Source organism: Chinchilla lanigera, unplaced genomic scaffold, assembly GCF_000276665.1.
Source record: "Chinchilla lanigera isolate Chin_1 unplaced genomic scaffold, ChiLan1.0 scaffold00016, whole genome shotgun sequence".
In the NCBI taxonomy this organism is placed as follows: domain Eukaryota; kingdom Metazoa; phylum Chordata; class Mammalia; order Rodentia; family Chinchillidae; genus Chinchilla; species Chinchilla lanigera.
The window spans coordinates 15,428,818-15,446,640 of NW_004955417.1; the positions used below are offsets into that span (position 1 = coordinate 15,428,818).

Below are 17,823 nucleotides of genomic sequence, written 5' to 3' on the forward strand. Positions count from 1 at the left end.
TTGATCCATTTCAGTTCTAGTTTAGTACATGGTGAATAAGGGTCTAGATTTAATCTTTGCCATGTGGAAAGCCAGTTTTTCCAGCACCATTTATTAAAGAGGCTATCTTTAATGAAGTAAAGGACTTCATTAGTGAAGGTATCTTTAGTGAAGGTGTTTGGCCCCTTTGTTAAAGATAAGGTGGCTAAGTATGTCTGGAGTTGTTTCTGCACCTTCTAATTAGTTCCATTGATCCTCAGGTCTTTTGTTTTTGCCAATACTATGCTGTTTTTAACCATAATACTTTGTAGTATAATTTCAAGTCAGGTATTGTAATGCCCCCTGCCTTACCTTTGTTGCCCAGAATTACCTTTGCTATTCTAGGTCTCATCTGGTTCTAAATGAATTTTAGGATTATTTTTTCTTATTTTGTGAGATATGCTGTTGGAATTTTGATCAGGATTGCATTAAATCTGTACAACAATTTTGGAAGTATGGCCATTTCACTATATTAATTTTTGCTACCAAAGAGCAAGGGATATCTTTCCATTTACTGATATCCTATTCAATCTCTCTTTTCAGAGTACTGTCATTTTCAATATAAAGGTCTTTTACTTTCTTCATTAGATTGATTTCTAAGTATTTCATTTTTTTGGATGCTATTGTGAAAGATGTTGTTTCTTTAATTTCTCTCTCAGTGAGTTTGTTATTTGTGTACAGAAAGGCTATTGATTTTTGAGTGTTGATTTTGTATATAGCTACACTAATGAATTTGGTTATTAAATCTAGAAGTCTTTTGGTGGAGTTTTTGGGGTCTTCTATGTAGAGTATCATGTCATCTGCAAATAATGATATTAGAACTTCTTCCTCTACTCTCCTTATTCCTTTTATTTCCTTCTCTTGTCTAATTGTTCTGGCTAATATTTCCAGAACTATATTGAATAAGAGTGGTGACAGACATTCTTGTCTTGTTTCTGAATTTAGAGTGAAAGCTTTCAGTTTTTGTCCATGAGGTATGATGTTGGCTGTTTGTTTGTCATAGATGGCTTTTATCAATTGAGATAAAGATCATCTATTCCAATTTTCTGTAGGGTTTTTATCATGAATAGGTATTGGGCTTTGTCAAATGCTTTTTTTGTATCTTTTGAGATGATCATATGTTTTTGTCCTTGGCTCTGTTAATATGGTGTGTTACATTTATTGATTTGTGTATGTTGAAACACCCCTGGGTCCATGGGATGAATCCCACTTAGTATATAATCTTCTTGATAATTTGCTGCATTCTGTTTGCCAGTATCTTTTGGGGGATTTTTGCATCTATGTTTATTAGGGAGACTGGCCTGTAGTTCTCTTGCTTGGTTGGGCCTTTCTATAGTTTTGTGTCAGGGTAATGCTTGCTTCCAGGAATGAATTTGGGAGTATTGCTTCCCTTTCAATTTCATTAAAGTTTGTTTGGGAAGTAGAAGTATTAGGTCTTCTCTAAATTTCTTGTAGAATTTGGCAGGTTTTTGTTTTGGTTTTGGTAAGTTTTTAATTATATCTTCAATTTCATTGATGGATATTAGTTTATTTAGAATTTTTATATCTTCTTTATTCAGCTTTAGTAATTCATATGTATTTAGGATTTTGTCCATTTCTTCTGCATTTTCCATCTTATTAGAATACAGTTTCTTGGGCTAGGGATATAGCTCAAGTAGCACAGTACCTGCCTGGTAAGCACAAGTTCCTGAGTTCAATTACCAATACAAACAAACAAACAAAAAGCAGAGAATACAGGTTCTCCAGTTAGGGGTAGATAATCTGGATTTCTGCGTGATCTGTTGTGATTTTATCCTTTTCATTCCTAATTGCATGGATTTGAGTCTTTCTTTCCTTTTTTCTTGTTTTCTTTCTGTCTTTTTGAGACAGAGTTTCATTATGCAGTTCATATTGGCCTTGAACTCAACTTTGTAGCCCAGGCTGGTCTCAAAATCACAGCAATCCTCTTGCCTTTGCCAGCTGAATACTGGCATTACAGGTGTTTGCCACCATGCCTGACCTTCTTCCCTTTTTTTTTTTTTTTTAATCAGTTTGGCTAAGGGTTTTTCAGCTTTATTTAGTCTGTCAAAGGACCAACTGTTTGATTCATTTGTTCTTTGTATTGCTTTTTTATGTCTCCCTTGCATTAATTTCTGCTCTGACCTTGATAATTTCCTCCCTGTTACAAGCTTTGGGCTTGAATTCCACTTCCTTCTAGAAGCTTGAGGTTCAACCTTAAGTTGTTTATTTGAGCTCACTCTATTTTCTTGCTATGGATATTCACTGCTATAAATTTCCCTCATAGGACTGCTTTCATTGTGTCCCATAGGTTCTGGTATGTTGCACTGGCATTATGGTTTAATTGTAGGAACTGTCTAATTTCTTTTTTAGTTTCATCTGTGACCCATTGGCTATTCAGGAGGGTGTTATTTAATTTCCATGTTTCTATGATGCTCTTGTTTCTTTTGCCATTGATTTTCAGTTTCATTGCACTATGACCTGATAATACACATAGGATAATTTCAATTCCTTTGCATTTACTTAAACATTTCTATGAGCTAATATGTGGTCTATTTTGTAGAATGTCCTAGGTGAAACTGAGATTAATGTGTATTCTGATATTGTGGAGAGGAACACTCTGTAGACATCTACTAAATCTATTTGTTCTAAGGTTTGTTTCAGTTCTAAATTTCACTGTTGATTTTTTTTTTTGTTTTGCCTAATTGATCTGTCTTTTTGTGACAGTGGAGTATTGAGATCCCCCAGTATAATTGTATTAGTGCTTATTTGATTTTTCATGCCCATTATTATTTGTTTTATATAGTTGGGTGCACTGGTATTTGTTGCATATATATTTATAACTGTTATCTCTTCCTCTTGGATTGTTCCCTTTACAAGGACATTCTTGTGACCTTCTTTATCTCTCTTAATCAGTCTTGGCTTGAAATTCACTTTGTCTGCAAATAGAATAGCTACCCCTGCTTTTTTCTGGGTTCCTGTCACATGGAGTATGGTTTTCCATCCTTTGATTTTCAGCCTATGAATTTCCCTGCGAGGGTAGTTTTCTTGTATGATATCTGTGAACAGGTTTTCTATGTCATTTGTGCTATCTCCTGCTTTTTCATTGACTCTGATCAATTTTTTTTTATCTTTTTAAGACAAGGTCTTGCTATGCAGTTCAGGCTGGCCTTGAGCTCACTTTGAAGCCCAGGCTGGCCTTGAACTTGCAATGATCCTCCTGTCTCAGCCTCCCTAGTGCTGGGATGACAGGCATGTACCACCACTAATCAATCTTATATTATTTTTATTTGCATAATCTAGTAATTGCTGGACTGATTTTTCATGGTCCTTTCCTACTTTTAAAAAAGTCTTTCTTTTCATGATCTCTAACTGCAATCCTGTCTTGTATCTCTGAGATTCTGTCCTCATTCTGTGGTATATACTTTCAATGGAATTTTTAATTTCCTAGATAAATCTGTTGGAAACTGTTTCATGGCTTCCATTAGTTTCTTATATTGGGTGTTCATGGATTCCATCATTTTCCTAAGCTCCTCTAATTTTTTTAAATCTGTATCTGCTCTAGAGTCACTAAGAATATCCTTCATTATGGTCACCATTTCTGTAGTTATCTGAGAAATTATTTCTGATTTGACTTTTTCTAGAGCCTCATTCCTTTGCTTTGTTATTTCCACTGTTACCACTTCAGAGAGTCCAGGTAGGTAGCTTTCAGATTGTTCCACCTCACTGGCCCCTGGATTTGCCTTTGGTGAACTGGAAGTCTGGGGTTGCATCTTGTTCAAGGGTTTTCTCATTTTCTGTTTGTTTTACGTTTGATTCCTGGGTTGATGCTTATAAGTTGCCTATGGTGAGTAGTTTTATTGCTACTATTTAGAACTCTTAGGAAATGACTACTCAGAGCTGTCTTTCAGGTGTAGCTGGCTTTTGGGTTTTGAGTCTGTTGCAAGATCCTGCCTCTTGAATTTATTGGGATGAGAAGTCGCTGCCTACTTGGCCCAGCTCCTGGTTCTTTGGAACTGGGCTATAGTATTTTTTATGACCCTTCGGCAACTCAGTCTTGATATACCAGGAAGAACAACTGGTTAGAAAAATTCTGTCACTTTGGCTAAAGTGGTACAATCAGCAATAACAATAGCATCAAATACAGCTTAGAAAATGACAAGCTGAGGTACCTATTAATTTTCTACCTTTAATCACCTGAAATAGATTTGTGGTCATATAACAAATTCTAAAACAAACCAGAAAATTATATGCACAAAACAACCCCTCAATATGGCCCTTTTACCCTTAGTGGAGAAAACTTAAAAGGGGTTGGGGAAAAAAACAGATAAATAGAAGAAGTGGAATAGATTAGAATCAAGGCTGGAGGATAAAGGAAGATCACACAAATTTTTGGAAACTGGTAAAGAAGACAAGAAGGAAAGAAAGAAGGAATAAAAACAAGAATAGAAAACAACAACAAAAAACTAGAAACCATGTTCACACTCATGTGAAAATAATAACAATGATGATAAAACAAAACAAAACCAAAAAAAAATGACAAGAGACAAAGAAAAAAAAGTCCACTTCAAAGTGTGTCTCTGCTGTCACTGGTAGACAACATGGCCAGAAAGAGTCTAGATCTGTGTTGGTTTTTTCCAGCAAGCCAGCAGTAGCGTTATGGTGAGCTAATGGATAATCCCATTGAGACTACACCTTTATTACCACTGAAGTTCAGGCTGGTTTCTGGCCATGAGGCTGGAACCAGACATGTTCAACCTGCAGCGGTCTATGTCCCTCCTGCTGGCTTAAACTCAACTGGGAGCCACTAGATGGAGCCAGCAGTTGCTCTGAGTTCAGCTCAGTTGGCCCCCCTGCAAGATGGTTCCCAGCCAATTGCCCTCTCTTGCCAGATGTCTGAAACCAAATAACTCACCAGCCACTGCAGCCTGCCATGTGCACTGCTCCATTCCACTGGTGCATTTCTCCCTGGAGGACTCTTGGGTTGCCAGTAGTCACCACAGGTCTCAAGTTCGATCCACCCCTCCCATGTAGTGAGTCTGGGCTCCAGGGGAAAGCACCACTTGCCATCTTCCTCTTCTTTGTTGAAGTTTCTCTCTTCAGTCTCCCTGTGGGATTCAATTCTCTCTTCAGATCCTTTCTGGGTCCTGGGGACCCAATTCCCTCCTTTCTGTCCTTCACGTTGCTATATTCCAGTGTCTGGACACCAAATCTTGGAGAGGATGTTTCTCTGCTGCTCACCACTCTGCCATCTTCCTGGAAGTCTCTTGACTCTTATATTTAGATCTATGATCTGTGTTTTTGGGAGTATACACATCCAAGTGTAAGTAAGATAAGCAACCACAGTGTGAATATTCTTAACAAGACTGAACTGTATGCCAAAAAACTGTTTAAGAAGGCCAATTTTTATGTTATTTTGTTTGCCACAATTAAAAAAAAAAAGTAGGGAGGGTGCTTCAGAGATAGAGAATGGCATATCAAATTATCACCTAAAAATGGACTCACAGGAAACTAGGATGTACAGTTCTTTCTAATGCCTGGGTAATTATTTCAAACCGTATATTCACCTTCCTTTTTTCCCATTCTTTTCAGAGTTGGGTATCAGAAATTAAAAAAGAAGAAACTAAAATGCAATTTCAGGAAACTGAAACATTTCCAAAAATGAGAGATCACTTGCCTCCAGTTCGTGGTTCAAACAATGATCTTCATGTCACCAAGGTAGACCTTTGTGGGGTGGAATGGCCTGGGATAGGGGAAAGATGCTGGCTTTGCTGATGGGGCTGTCTCAGCCCATCAGAGTAGTCAAAGCATGATCTCCTCCAGGAGAACTGGGGAGGTCTGCCGCTGGTGAATACTGTCACTGTCTTTGGTAGGCCATATCTCATCACAAGAGAACTCAGAATGAAGCAGTGTTTCCTTTGACATCTTATATATTGGGTTTACCATCTTTCCTCCTTTTTTTTCTTTTGCTTTCCTGTCTTCTGTTCTGACCAGTTTTTATGAGCCCAGTTTTTATAAGGTCCCATTCAGTGTGCAACTTTTCCAGGAACAATTTTAATACATCCAGAGGAACAGAGGATACGTCTTGCTATGTGATTTAATGACCTACAGATGAGCAATGGTAAACAGATACCATCACAGATTTATAGATGTCACCTTCTGTTGAGTGCATGTTTTTTTTCTCTTGTCCCATCTCTCTGTGGTTGGTCCCTGATTTGTCACGTAGACCTCTCCTTCTTAACCAGGAGTTTCATAGGGAAGGGGCCTATTGGAGTTCCAGGTCCATCTATTTAAATTCAGGTTGAAACTGGGCCTCTTGGCCTCCAACCGCCCTTGTCATTTCTGACGGGATAGCTACCAAAGTCTTTTCATTCTGGGTTAACTCAGTCTTGTTGTTTTCATCGAATCTTCAAATTTATTTTTAAAACATCCATAGCCCCTCATCACTCCGTTCTCTAACACTTCTTTCCTGTACTTGTTTACCCTTCATTAGGAATTACGCAGATGACTGAGGGGGACTACTATCTGTAACCCACAAATTTATTTTTATTAATTGAACACTATGTGTTATGTTGGTGCCTTCAAATTGTAGCAATAAATAATACTCAGTCTTTGCCCTCAAGGAGGTTATAATCCATTGTGGTAGACAGACTGATGGTACAATGATTCTCAAAGTTTGGTCCAAGGACCCTAGAATTCCAGAGCTCCAAACAGTTGATGCCATGATTTTGTTTTGGCTCTGGAACAGTCTCAACTATGTTGCTCAGGTTGGCCAAGAACTCTAGGGCTCAGGTGATCTTCCTGCCTCCACCTTCTAAATAGCTGGGACAACAGGTGATGCCATTGTGTCTGGCCATGTTATCTTAAGAATCATGTTAGTGCTTTGTTTATTACAGTGTGTTGATATTTGCACTGAGAATAAAATTCCTAGTGCCTTAACATAAATGAAGGCAGTGGTATCAAACTGTACTCATGGACCTGGTGAAAAATTCCAGTTTAACTTAAAAATACCTTTAATTCCAATATAAATTTTGTGTAATGTTGAACCTCAAAGATATGTCTTCTTATTTTTTGTGTGTGACAAAGTAGGAAATGTGCAGGAAGTGCTTTCCTCAGTAATGAAGTATAGCATTTTTTTTTTTTGTACCAGGAATTGAACTCAGGACCTTGTGCTTACCAGGCAGGTGCTTATGCTGCTGAGCTATATCCCCAGCGTTGGCATATCTCAAGAAAAGCACTTGTGTGCTGAAGTAGCCACTTCTGGCAACAGTGTTTTTACTTGAAAGAATGTTCAACAAGACAAACTAAGGTTATTCAGACTTGGGTATTTGCGGGCATTTGTTAAATGAGCAGAAGACCTGTCATTTTAAGGAAAAATGACTGACTATTTGTTCCCAGTGAGAAAATCTGAGCTTTCAAGTGCAAATTAGGGTTTTCATTTTCCTATGCACTTGTTGAATACCTACTTGTGACAAAAAAGTGCTGTATTCCCTTAGGGGGATACTTAACAAAAGACCAAAAGACGAAATTACAACAAATTGAAAGATCAAGCTGGGTTTTATTAAGGGTTCTTGAATTGGAGTGGTATCTTCTAAAAGTTTAGAAAAGGCCTTCCATTGCATATGGCAGAATAGTTGGTTTTTATTAGGTATCAAGAGCAAGAACAAAGACTATAAAAAGCAGACTGGTAAACATCAGGTTACTGTTCTTGAAGCAGAGGGGCCCTCCTTATCTTATGGCTACTATCTCTCTCCTCTCGGAAAAGGTCAGATAACTTAGTTTTTGGGTAGTGAGGTGGACTCCATTTCACATGAGTGGCTCCATTTTGGTTTGATTTGATGGGACCTAGTGCCAGAGTTCATTCCAAGTCGGGATAATTCCAAGTCTTATAATTCTTCCAAAGCATAGTTTAAAGACTTTCCTAATGAGACCCAGACTATTAATAATATGATTTTAATTGTATACTGAAATGTGTGAATGTTTGGAAGATCAGCATAACTCCAAATGACCATAATTTTCAGAAGTCCAACAGTGTCATATTACCAAAATCTTTACACCTGCTGACATAGTATGATATTAGTGATAAGGCGAATGATATAGGACCTCAAATAATTCAAATAGTGTGAGGGAAATACAACTCCCCACCTGCTAGATGTCTGATGTGCCAAGTTTGTGTTCTCTAAAGTTGAGGGATGGGGTTGGGGATGTAGCTCAGTGGCACAGCACCTGCCTGGCAAGCTTGAGGTTCTGAGTTTGATTCCCCATACCAAACTAACTAACTAAATAACTAAATAAATAAATAAAATAAAGGATGAATTGTAGGAACAGTGGAGTAGGAGTAGGAGAATTTGTTGAGATAAAGAAAGCTTCTAAGAGGGACAGAAGGAGGCCCAGAAAGTGGGTTGCCTGCCAACCTCGCTTCTCAAGGGTGTTTAATTGAATAAAGCCATGAAATGAGGTGGGGTCAAGGTGGGTCAGAACTATAATCAATCAATAAGATTACAAGTATAGTCACTTAAATTGTATTGATCCAATGGAAAATCGTAGGATGGGTGTGAGGTGGGACAAAACTATGGCAAACCAATAAGGTTACAGTAGTCACAATGTACGCCAGGCGTGGTGGCTCACACCTGTGAATACCACCACTCAGGAGGCTGAGGCAGGAGGATCATTGTGAGTTTGAGGCCAGCCTGGGCTACAAAGTGAGCTCAAGACCAGCCTGAACTGCGCAGCAAGACCCTGTCTCAAAAAAAAGTATAGTCACAATGCCTATTTAAATACCTACCAATTAATATACCTATGTAGAATATCAATCACTTCTTTTCATTCCTAGGGGAGGTATTTGGGTGTAGTCATTCCTTTGTTGTAAGACCTGACCTACAGTGAATGTGCCTCTAGCCACAATTGTCTTCTGCACTGGCCTCTCGAGGACCCAGCCCTATCTGACTGCCTGTAATGTTTCTAAATAATTTAGCTATCTATAATATTAGGATGGGGTACTATGGGATATATGGAGGGGATGTATGCCCTAATCATTCAGAGTCCCAGAGCATTGCCTTTCTTGTTCCCCCTACCCAGGTTTATTTAGACAGGGTTTTGCTATATAGTCCAGGTTGACCTTGAACTCTCTATGTAGCCCAGACTGACCTCAAATTTGTAATCCTCCTACCACAGCCTCCCAAGTACTGTCTTTTTCTGGAGGCCCAAAGTCCAAAACAATAAAAAATATAATATTGTATAGTATATTTTATCCCATATACCACATCCATGTCTTGAGATTCTTACTGATGTACATTCATTTTACTTATTAAATATTATCTTTACTGGATTATAATTGACAAATGCAAATTATATATTTAACATGTGTATATATATATTAATATGATGTGTTTATACACACACACATTGTAAAATGACCACCACACTCCAGCCAATTCATATTCATTTTTTCACCCCTTAGTGAGGATTCTTTTTGTCACAAGTATTAGAGAGCAACATACAAATTTAAGTACCTTTGTTTTGTAATCAGTGTTCTTTAAAACTAAGTTGTGCCACCTGTGTTAGTTTCCTGGGCTACTATGACAAAGTAGCACAAACTGATTGGTTTAAAATAGGAGAAATACATTCTTTCGCAGTTCTGGAGTCCTGAAGTCTAAAATCAAGGTACTGGCAGGGCCACGCTCCCTTTAAAACTTGAAGGGAGGATCCCCCTTGCTCTTCCCGTTTCTAGTAGTGCCGGGCTTTCCTTGGCTCATGATAGCAGCAGTCTGAACCTTCCTCTTCACGTGGCCAGCCTCCCCCTGTGCCAGTCGCTTCTCTCCTTTATATAAGGACATCAGCCAGATTGGATTAGGGCCCCACTCTAACATCCTCACCTCAACTTGCTTACGTCTTCAAAGATCTCGTAGTAGTCAGCTTTCCCATTGCTGGAACAAGGCGCCTGCTTTACACAATTTAAAGGAGAAAATGGTTTGTCTCAGGGTTTCAGAGATTTCGATGCATGGTGGGCTGGCTCCAAGCCAGGCAGATCACGGTGAAAGGGCGTGGTAGAGCAGAGCTGCTCACTTCCGGGAAGCCCGGCAGAGGGAAGAGCACCATGGCAAGATGCACCTTCCAGAGGCACACACCTGGGGACCCAGCTCCTCCAACTGGGCCCAGTAACCTAACAGCATATTCAGCTATGAACACCAGTGCCACATGATCCAACCACCTGTGCAGGAGGCTCTTCATCTAGCCACGCTGACAGTGAAGATGAACTAGTGAAGACCTTATTTCCAAAAGGTCTCATCCACAAGTGCCAGGAGTTGGGACGTTCCTATCTTTTGGAGAGATAGAGTTTAACCCCAAACACCATCTTATCATCAAGAACCTTGTCTCTATATGCAAGAAATAGAGCCCAAGCATCAAGTGATACTGAGACTGTAAGGGTGCACAGTACTCCTTCAGACAGACGGCTTATAGTTCCTAATACTTTTGAGTCGTCTACCAGCAAACATGCATAGAGATAGTAAAGCTACGTAATAGTTTAGAAAAATCAGTAGCTACTTTTATTGTAAATTTTGCTGTGCTTCCCTTTCTTCAGACTACAGAGATAGGTATTTTTAACATTAGCATTCCTTAGTACGTATCTAGCATACGTACTGCAGCTATGGCTCTGGAAGATTAACTGCTTGTGAACACAATGGCCGTTGTCTGCATTCCTCCCATTGCTGTCTGGTGCAGAACCGTCCTCCCTACAATGGCCTGGGACCAAGCGAGAGCCACTTTGTACCAAGCTAGTGCTTGGTTAGGGATGGGCAGATGACCAAGGTGGCCAATCCGTCCTTCCCTGGAGCTTCTCTAATAGAAGGTAGAGAGAAAACAGTCCTCTTCCTCTCCGATGAGGAGGTCTGTGGGGGTGTAACCCCAGACTGCTGTGCACAAGCTTCCTGCCGCAAAGAGAAAGCAGGTGGCCCTGCAGGAAAGTGAAATCAGTTGGCAGAGGGGAGCAGAGACTGGCTGGGGCAGGTGTGCAGTGGCAGTGGCTGGGAGCGGGAGGAGCGGGGCTGGAGAGAAGGCATAGGAATCCATCTATTTGGCAACTATCCCTACCTTTTCATCAGTTTGGTTACATAAATGGATTTATTCTTTTTTTAATAGAATTAGCCCAAGAGGAGTATCTGTCATTGCAAAAAAAAAAAAAAAAAAAAAACAAAACAACTTTATTAGAGGTACAGCAAAGCAGTTATTCCTGTCTCCCCATTGTCTAGGTTTTAAAAGAATGAATCAGAATTTAGTTCATCAAGAGAGGACAAGGGGAAATAAACAGAATATGGGTTATAGTCGGGTGTGGTGGTGCAGGCCTGTAATACCAGCACTTGGGAGGCTGAGGCAGGAGGATCACTGAGAGTTTGAGGCCAGCCTAGGCTACAAAGTGAGTTCAAGTTCAGGCTGAACTGCATAGTGAAACCCTATCTCAAAAAGACAAAAAAAATTAAAAAATTTGAAAAGATGTGTTAGGTACATGTACCAACTCTCCATGCATAAAAATAAGAAAATTTATTAAAAAGTATCCACATGTAAGTTTTCAAGTTTTATGTATATATACATATGTGTATATATGTAAAAGCCTATAGATTACTCCCAGAATTAACTACAAATTTAAAATACTTTCTTTTACCTGCTATATGTTATTATATTATGATACTTAAGTTGTTATAACCTCAAGGTTACCTATTTTTTTAACTCATTCCATTTGTGTATCTCAATTCAGTATTTTATTTGCTTTGCATTTATAGTAAACCCTGCTAATCTTAGATTAAATGCCTCATAAAATATGATTTTATTCTTTCAGGAAAAATATTCTTCTAAAAATAAACCAGCTAAAAAGAAAATTCCAAGGGATTATGCAGAGTGGGATAAGTATGTTTTACATTTGTTTATATAAATTTGTCATTGAACAATTCTTTACCACTATGTACTATAATAATTTTTAAAATAATTATTATAAACCTGAACACTCCCAAGTATCAAATTATTTTTGTAGAATACTGAACATAGCTAGTCTAAGTACTTTTGATCTTTTTTTATTAAATAAAAACTATTGCATTTTTTTGTCTATAAACCAAACAAAAACAACTTTTTTTTTGGTACAGGGAATTGAACTCAAGACCTTGTGCTTGCCAGGCAGGCACTTGTGCTGCTGAGCTATATCCCCAGCCCCCAAAATAACTATTGTTCTCTTCCTACTCATCCAAACTTTACTTAAAAAATACAAATATTTTAAATGGAGAGAATGTAGTCATAATTTTAATATCAGCATTCTGAGCAGGTTAGATCTGTTTAATATTTAAAGCTTTGCTTAATGGTATGTTTGCTTAAGAAAGAATACATGTGACTTAAAAAACAAACCCATTATGCATGCTTTAAATATGTACAGGTTGAGCCTCCCTAATCCAAAAAATCTGAAATGGTCCAAAATGTGAAACTTACTTTTTACCACTGACATGACACTACAAATGGAGGGCCTGGGGATTTAGCTCAGGGGCACAGTGCCTGCCTGGCAAGCGCAAGGTCATGAGTTCGATTCCTGGTACCGGAAAACAAACTAGAAAAAAAAAAAACAAAAACACAACAACAACAAAAAACCACAATTTTCCTAGGGGCTGGGGATATAGCTCAGTCTCATAAGCACCTGCCTGGCAAGTGCAAGGTCCTGAGTTCGATCCCCGGTACTAGGAAAAAAAAAAAAAAAAAAAAACAAAAAAAACACAAAGTACTACAAATGGTAAATTCAATAACATGAAACTGGTTCATGTACAAAATTTTTTTAAGATATTGCATTAAATTTGATCAGGCTGTTTATGCATTGTATATGAAACTTAGATGAATTTTGCATTTTGATTTGGGTCCCATCCTCAAGTTATCTCATTGTGCATATGCAAATACTACAAAATTTAATTTGCTGGTCTTAAGTATTTCATATTAGGGATACTTAAAATGTAATTCATGTATGTTTTCTTATATGGTATCTTTTTTCAGCTTTTTTTTTGTTTTTCCATTTAAGATTTGATGTGGAAAAGGAATGTTCAAAAATTGATGAAGATTATAAAGAAAAGACTGTAGTAGACAACAAGTCACATTTATCTAAAATTGAGACAAGAATAGACACAGCAGGTAATAGGGGAAAATAAGACTAATTTAATAGTCTTTAAATTTTCTAGTGGTAATAACAACCATCAACCTACAAAAATTGTCTTTGAGTGTTGCATATTTCTATTAAAAGTTTATGGATTTTCTCATAAAGTTGGCCAGGCCTAGCAAGGTTACTTGTATCTTGTAACTACTTAATTTTTTGTGAATAAGTTATAATAACTAGATTTACTAAGACTTGAAAATATAAGTCTGTTTCTTACTGTGACTCATTTGTTTTTATCACTTTTCTTAATCTTCTCTTTCCTATAAATTACTCACCTGTTTTTCTTTCTGCTTCATAAGAAAAAAATGAAGTCCATAGTGGACAATAAAGCTAATCATAAAAAAATAAATTCTAAAAATTTTTCAATGTTTTTTTTTTAAAAACTGCTAAACTTAGGAAAGCTTTCTATTTTATGCTTTAACTTATGATTTTCTACTTGTGTTCAAGGTAAGCACCCTCGGGTGCTCGGTGGGAAGACACAGTGCCCTGAGTCCCACCCCTAGCACTGAAAAACAATTTTTAAAAACGTTCTTGGATTTACAACTTCTATTGCATTATATTTTCACATCTAACAGATAATATTATCTCTAGGTCTCACTGAGAAGGAAAAGGGTTTTCTTGCTACTCGTGAAAAGGAAAAAGGAAATGAAGCTTTCAACTCAGGAGATTATGAAGAGGCTGTCATGTATTATACGAGGCGAGCAGATTTTTGTGGTGGTTTAAACTTGCTATTTAATAAATGATAATATTTTCATTATTGGAAAAAATATAAGCTAAATAGTCTATGTCAGAATCACTAATCACTAAGGGTTCTGTTCTTGTGATTTTTATAAATTCACCTATGTTTGTCCTTTCAGTATTTTTTCAGAGCTCTTAAGTTTTTACCTACTCCCACCTGGACAGAGGACCTAACTTTCCTACTTTACAGAGAACAGAAGGAAACTTGACAGAAAATCTGTATAGCTAAAAATTATGAACTTGGGTTCTGCAGCAGACTGCCTGGACCTAATCTCCCACAGGGCCTTTGTACATCTAGAGTCCTCTGTCTAAAATGCTCTTGTCAGGCGTGATGGTGCACACCTGTAATCTCAGCACTTGGGAGGCAGAGGCAGGAGGATCACGAGTTCAAGGTTAGTTTGGGCTATGTGGCAAGACCCTGTCTCAGAAAAAAGAAAGAAAGAAAGAAAGAAAGAAAGAAAGAAAGAAAGAAAGAAAGAAAGAAAGAAAGAAAGAAATCTAACACTCCCTTTCCCCTTCCCTCTCTTTCTCTCTCCCTTCCTTCCTTCCTTCCTTCCTTCCTTCCTTCCTTCCTTCCTTCCTTCCTCCCTCCCTCCCTTCCTTCCTTTCTTTTAGATCAAACTTAGGGCCTTGTATATGCTAGGCAAGTGTTTACCACTGAGCCATACCCCAGCTCCTCCTAATTTGCCTGTTAGAGTTTAGTCCATGCCTTACTTCTTTGGAGAAATCTCTCCTTTTTTTTTTTTTTTTCAGTTAGGGTCTCTACATAGTTCAGACTGACCTTGAACTCACTATGTAGCCCAGGCTGGGCTCAAACTCATGGTGATCCTCCTGCCTCAGCCTCCTGAGTGCTAGGATTATAGGCATGCATCACTGCTCCAGGTGAAATATTCTTTGACCCCCTAGGAAATCTCAGGCTACCCTTTTTACTGCCACACCATCAGTTTAGAGGCTCCTGTAGCAGTCTCAGCTCTCCGTTGTAGTGCCTGTCAAAATACAGTGTAAATCTGTGGTTTGATACTGACTAGACTGTGGGTCTATAACAGCAGAGCCCACTTATCCAGCACCCTGGCCTCAACTCCCAGCAGAGTACATGGTTCATGGCAGCATTCAATAAGTATTAAATCATCAATAAGCATTAAGTAATTAAATCTTTAATGATCTTTAAAGATCGTATTGATTACTTTTCCATTTGTACCATCTGTTTCTCTCTAGATTTGGTAAATTCAGTGTGCCAATGCCTTATCTTTCCTATATTTGCATATTCATTTTGTCATAGCATTCCTTTTTAAGCCATACCAGGTAAATATTAAATTCTTCTTTTCATTAATTATTTTGTGCTACTTGACAGGCTATGATTGTTTTCAACTTTGGCCAAATTTCTCTATATCCTAATATTTACCTTAGGTCTGCTTGTTGCCAATAAGTGTTTCATTTTTTAGGAGTATATCAGCGCTTCCCACTATAGCTGCTTATAACAATCGAGCTCAAGCAGAAATCAAATTGCAAAACTGGAATCGTGCTTTTCAGGATTGTGAAAAGGTCTTGGAGTTAGAACCTGGAAACATAAAGGGTAAAATAGTCCTTGAATGCTTTTATATTTATACCAGAGTCCATTAAAGAATATTTGTAGATAATATATTCGCATTAAACATATTAGAGATAAAGTCAAATTTCTATATGTGAACCAGCACCTTCACCCATTTACTTTTGTTTTGTTTTGTTTTAGACAGGGTCTCACTGTGTAATTCAGGTTGGCCTTGAACTCACTTTGTAGCACAGGCTGGCCTCAAACTTGCAGGGATCCTCCTACCTCAGCCTCTCAAGTGCTGGGATTGCAGGCAGGCAATACCATGCCTGGCTATACATTTACTTTTAATTTCAAATTTCTCTTGGAATTTAAATCCCTGATTATTTGTACTGAGATAGCTAATAATCCCAAAAGATTGAATAAGGTGTTAGTATTAGGGGGAGCTGACTGCACACAGGAACTATATGCTAAATTTTCTGTAACTATCAAATTATTTCAAAATTAAAAAACCCCAATGATAACTTATATCATGGAAGTTCCCTTTGGACATCTGAGTAACAATGGCAGTAGCTAAAGTATACTTAAAGCACAATGCTACTGTATTCATTAAATTATGACAAAATAATTTATCCTTCAGGTTTTGGTGACTCATCCTAAGACTAAAATCACATAGGTTAAATTTATAAATATGTTTTAAAATAGCATATTAAAATATGTCAGATATAAATTTCTCACTTCTCAGAATTATTGAGCCTAATTTTTTTTATCAGCATATTCACTTATTAGATGAAGTTCTGTCACTATATAATGATCAGTAATGGGATTATGACAGCATTTATTGTTGCTGTTAAATCATCATAAATTTACATACCAAAACCTTCCCAAAAATCTGATGCAAATTATCAGTGTGCTCAATCTCAGAACCTTAGCTGACTTCATCATCAGGATTCTCAGTTCCCCCATGCTAAGAAACTCCTCTTCATTCTAGAGATGGCTGACTAGATTTTACTAATGTGCCATATTCTGAGCTAGAAGCTGCTCAGTAATATACTAAATTTCAATGAGGGATTTCCTAACTTTTTGGAAAGGGGTGAAACAATAGTCGTGCTGATGATAAGAAGGAACACATTGCTTTTTTAGCAAAAACTTCCCAGTGGTACAGCACAGCATGGCGCCTGTGAAGAGGAAAGGGACAGAGTCTCTCTGCCTTAGGAGATGCAGCCGCGGTTAGGATTAGGGTTAAGGTTAGGGTTAGGGTTAGGGTTAGGGTTAGGGTTAGGGTTAGGGTTAGGGTTAGGGTTAGTGTTATTGTTAAGACCTAGTGTTAAGTTTAGGTTTAGGGTTAAGCTTATGCATTAGTGTTTGATTTAGGCGTAGTCTTAGGCTTTTGGTTAGGTAACCCAGTTGCTTGATGTATCCTTTCTGCTTACTAGAAGATTTCTTTTTTATGTTCACTAATGTGAAAATGGGTGTTTTTATGCTTTGTATATTTACATCCTACAGTGTTGCATGCTACTTATAGTTTTACACCTGCAAATTATGTTATAATCACAATGCTGTATAGAAAAACATATCAGTTTTATTTTCGTACCTTTTTAGCCCTTCTGCGACGTGCCACTACTTATAAACATCAAAACAAGCCTCAGGAGGCCATAGAGGATTTGAGGAGTGTATTGGAAGTTGAACCTGATAATGATTTGGCCAAGGTAAGTATAGAAAGTGATTTTTCACCTAATTCTATAATTTGATGTCTCTGAATTTACATTACAATTGTATCAACCTTGGTAAAGAGATTACATTGAGGGTTAGGTCACAGCTTTAATAAGTAGTATATCCCACACACCTGAAAATGTAACATTGATTTAAAGTAGAAGAAAACAATTCTTTTTTTTTTCTCCGGTACCAGGAACCGAACTCATGACCTTGCGCTTGCCAGGCAAGCGCTTTTGCCGCTGAGCTAAATCCCCAGCCCCGAAGAAAACAATTCTTAAAAAAATTGTCCATAAGCACAGACCTATCCATGTGTGTCAAATATTTAATTTTTCTCCCTCCTACAGTGTTCCAGGCAATGCTTTTCCCTGAGCTAATCTGCATGTATCATGCAGAGTAGAAGTTCCCTAGGTAGGATGAGGGGTGAGCTGCTTAGCATGGAAGAATGTGTTTCTGTTGTTTGCATGGTAACAGCATCGCTGCTAGCCTGCGCTACCTGAGCGGACTACCTCAGGTGCAATTACAGGGCTCCGTATCAAGGTTGAAAAGCAGAGGCAAGTGTCAGCGACTGTGACGGATCTGAGATTTTGCTCTACTTGCAAATTGACAAGGTGATTTAGCGGAGGAGCCAAGATACCTTGCGTCAGACATA

General features: G+C 38.0%; 1 protein-coding gene across 2 annotated transcripts in view; it reads left to right on the forward strand.

The window, feature by feature from the left end:
* Nucleotides 1-17,823, forward strand: part of Spag1 (sperm associated antigen 1) — a gene marked incomplete in the record, with an annotated part of 65,047 nt that overhangs the window by 11,214 nt on the left and 36,010 nt on the right. For both annotated transcript variants that reach the window (XM_013512759.1, XM_013512760.1), the window contains 6 exon segments: nucleotides 5,608-5,733; nucleotides 11,849-11,916; nucleotides 13,061-13,170; nucleotides 13,784-13,889; nucleotides 15,373-15,503; nucleotides 17,061-17,167. In XM_013512759.1, coding sequence (XP_013368213.1) covers nucleotides 5,608-5,733; nucleotides 11,849-11,916; nucleotides 13,061-13,170; nucleotides 13,784-13,889; nucleotides 15,373-15,503; nucleotides 17,061-17,167 — 648 coding nt within the window.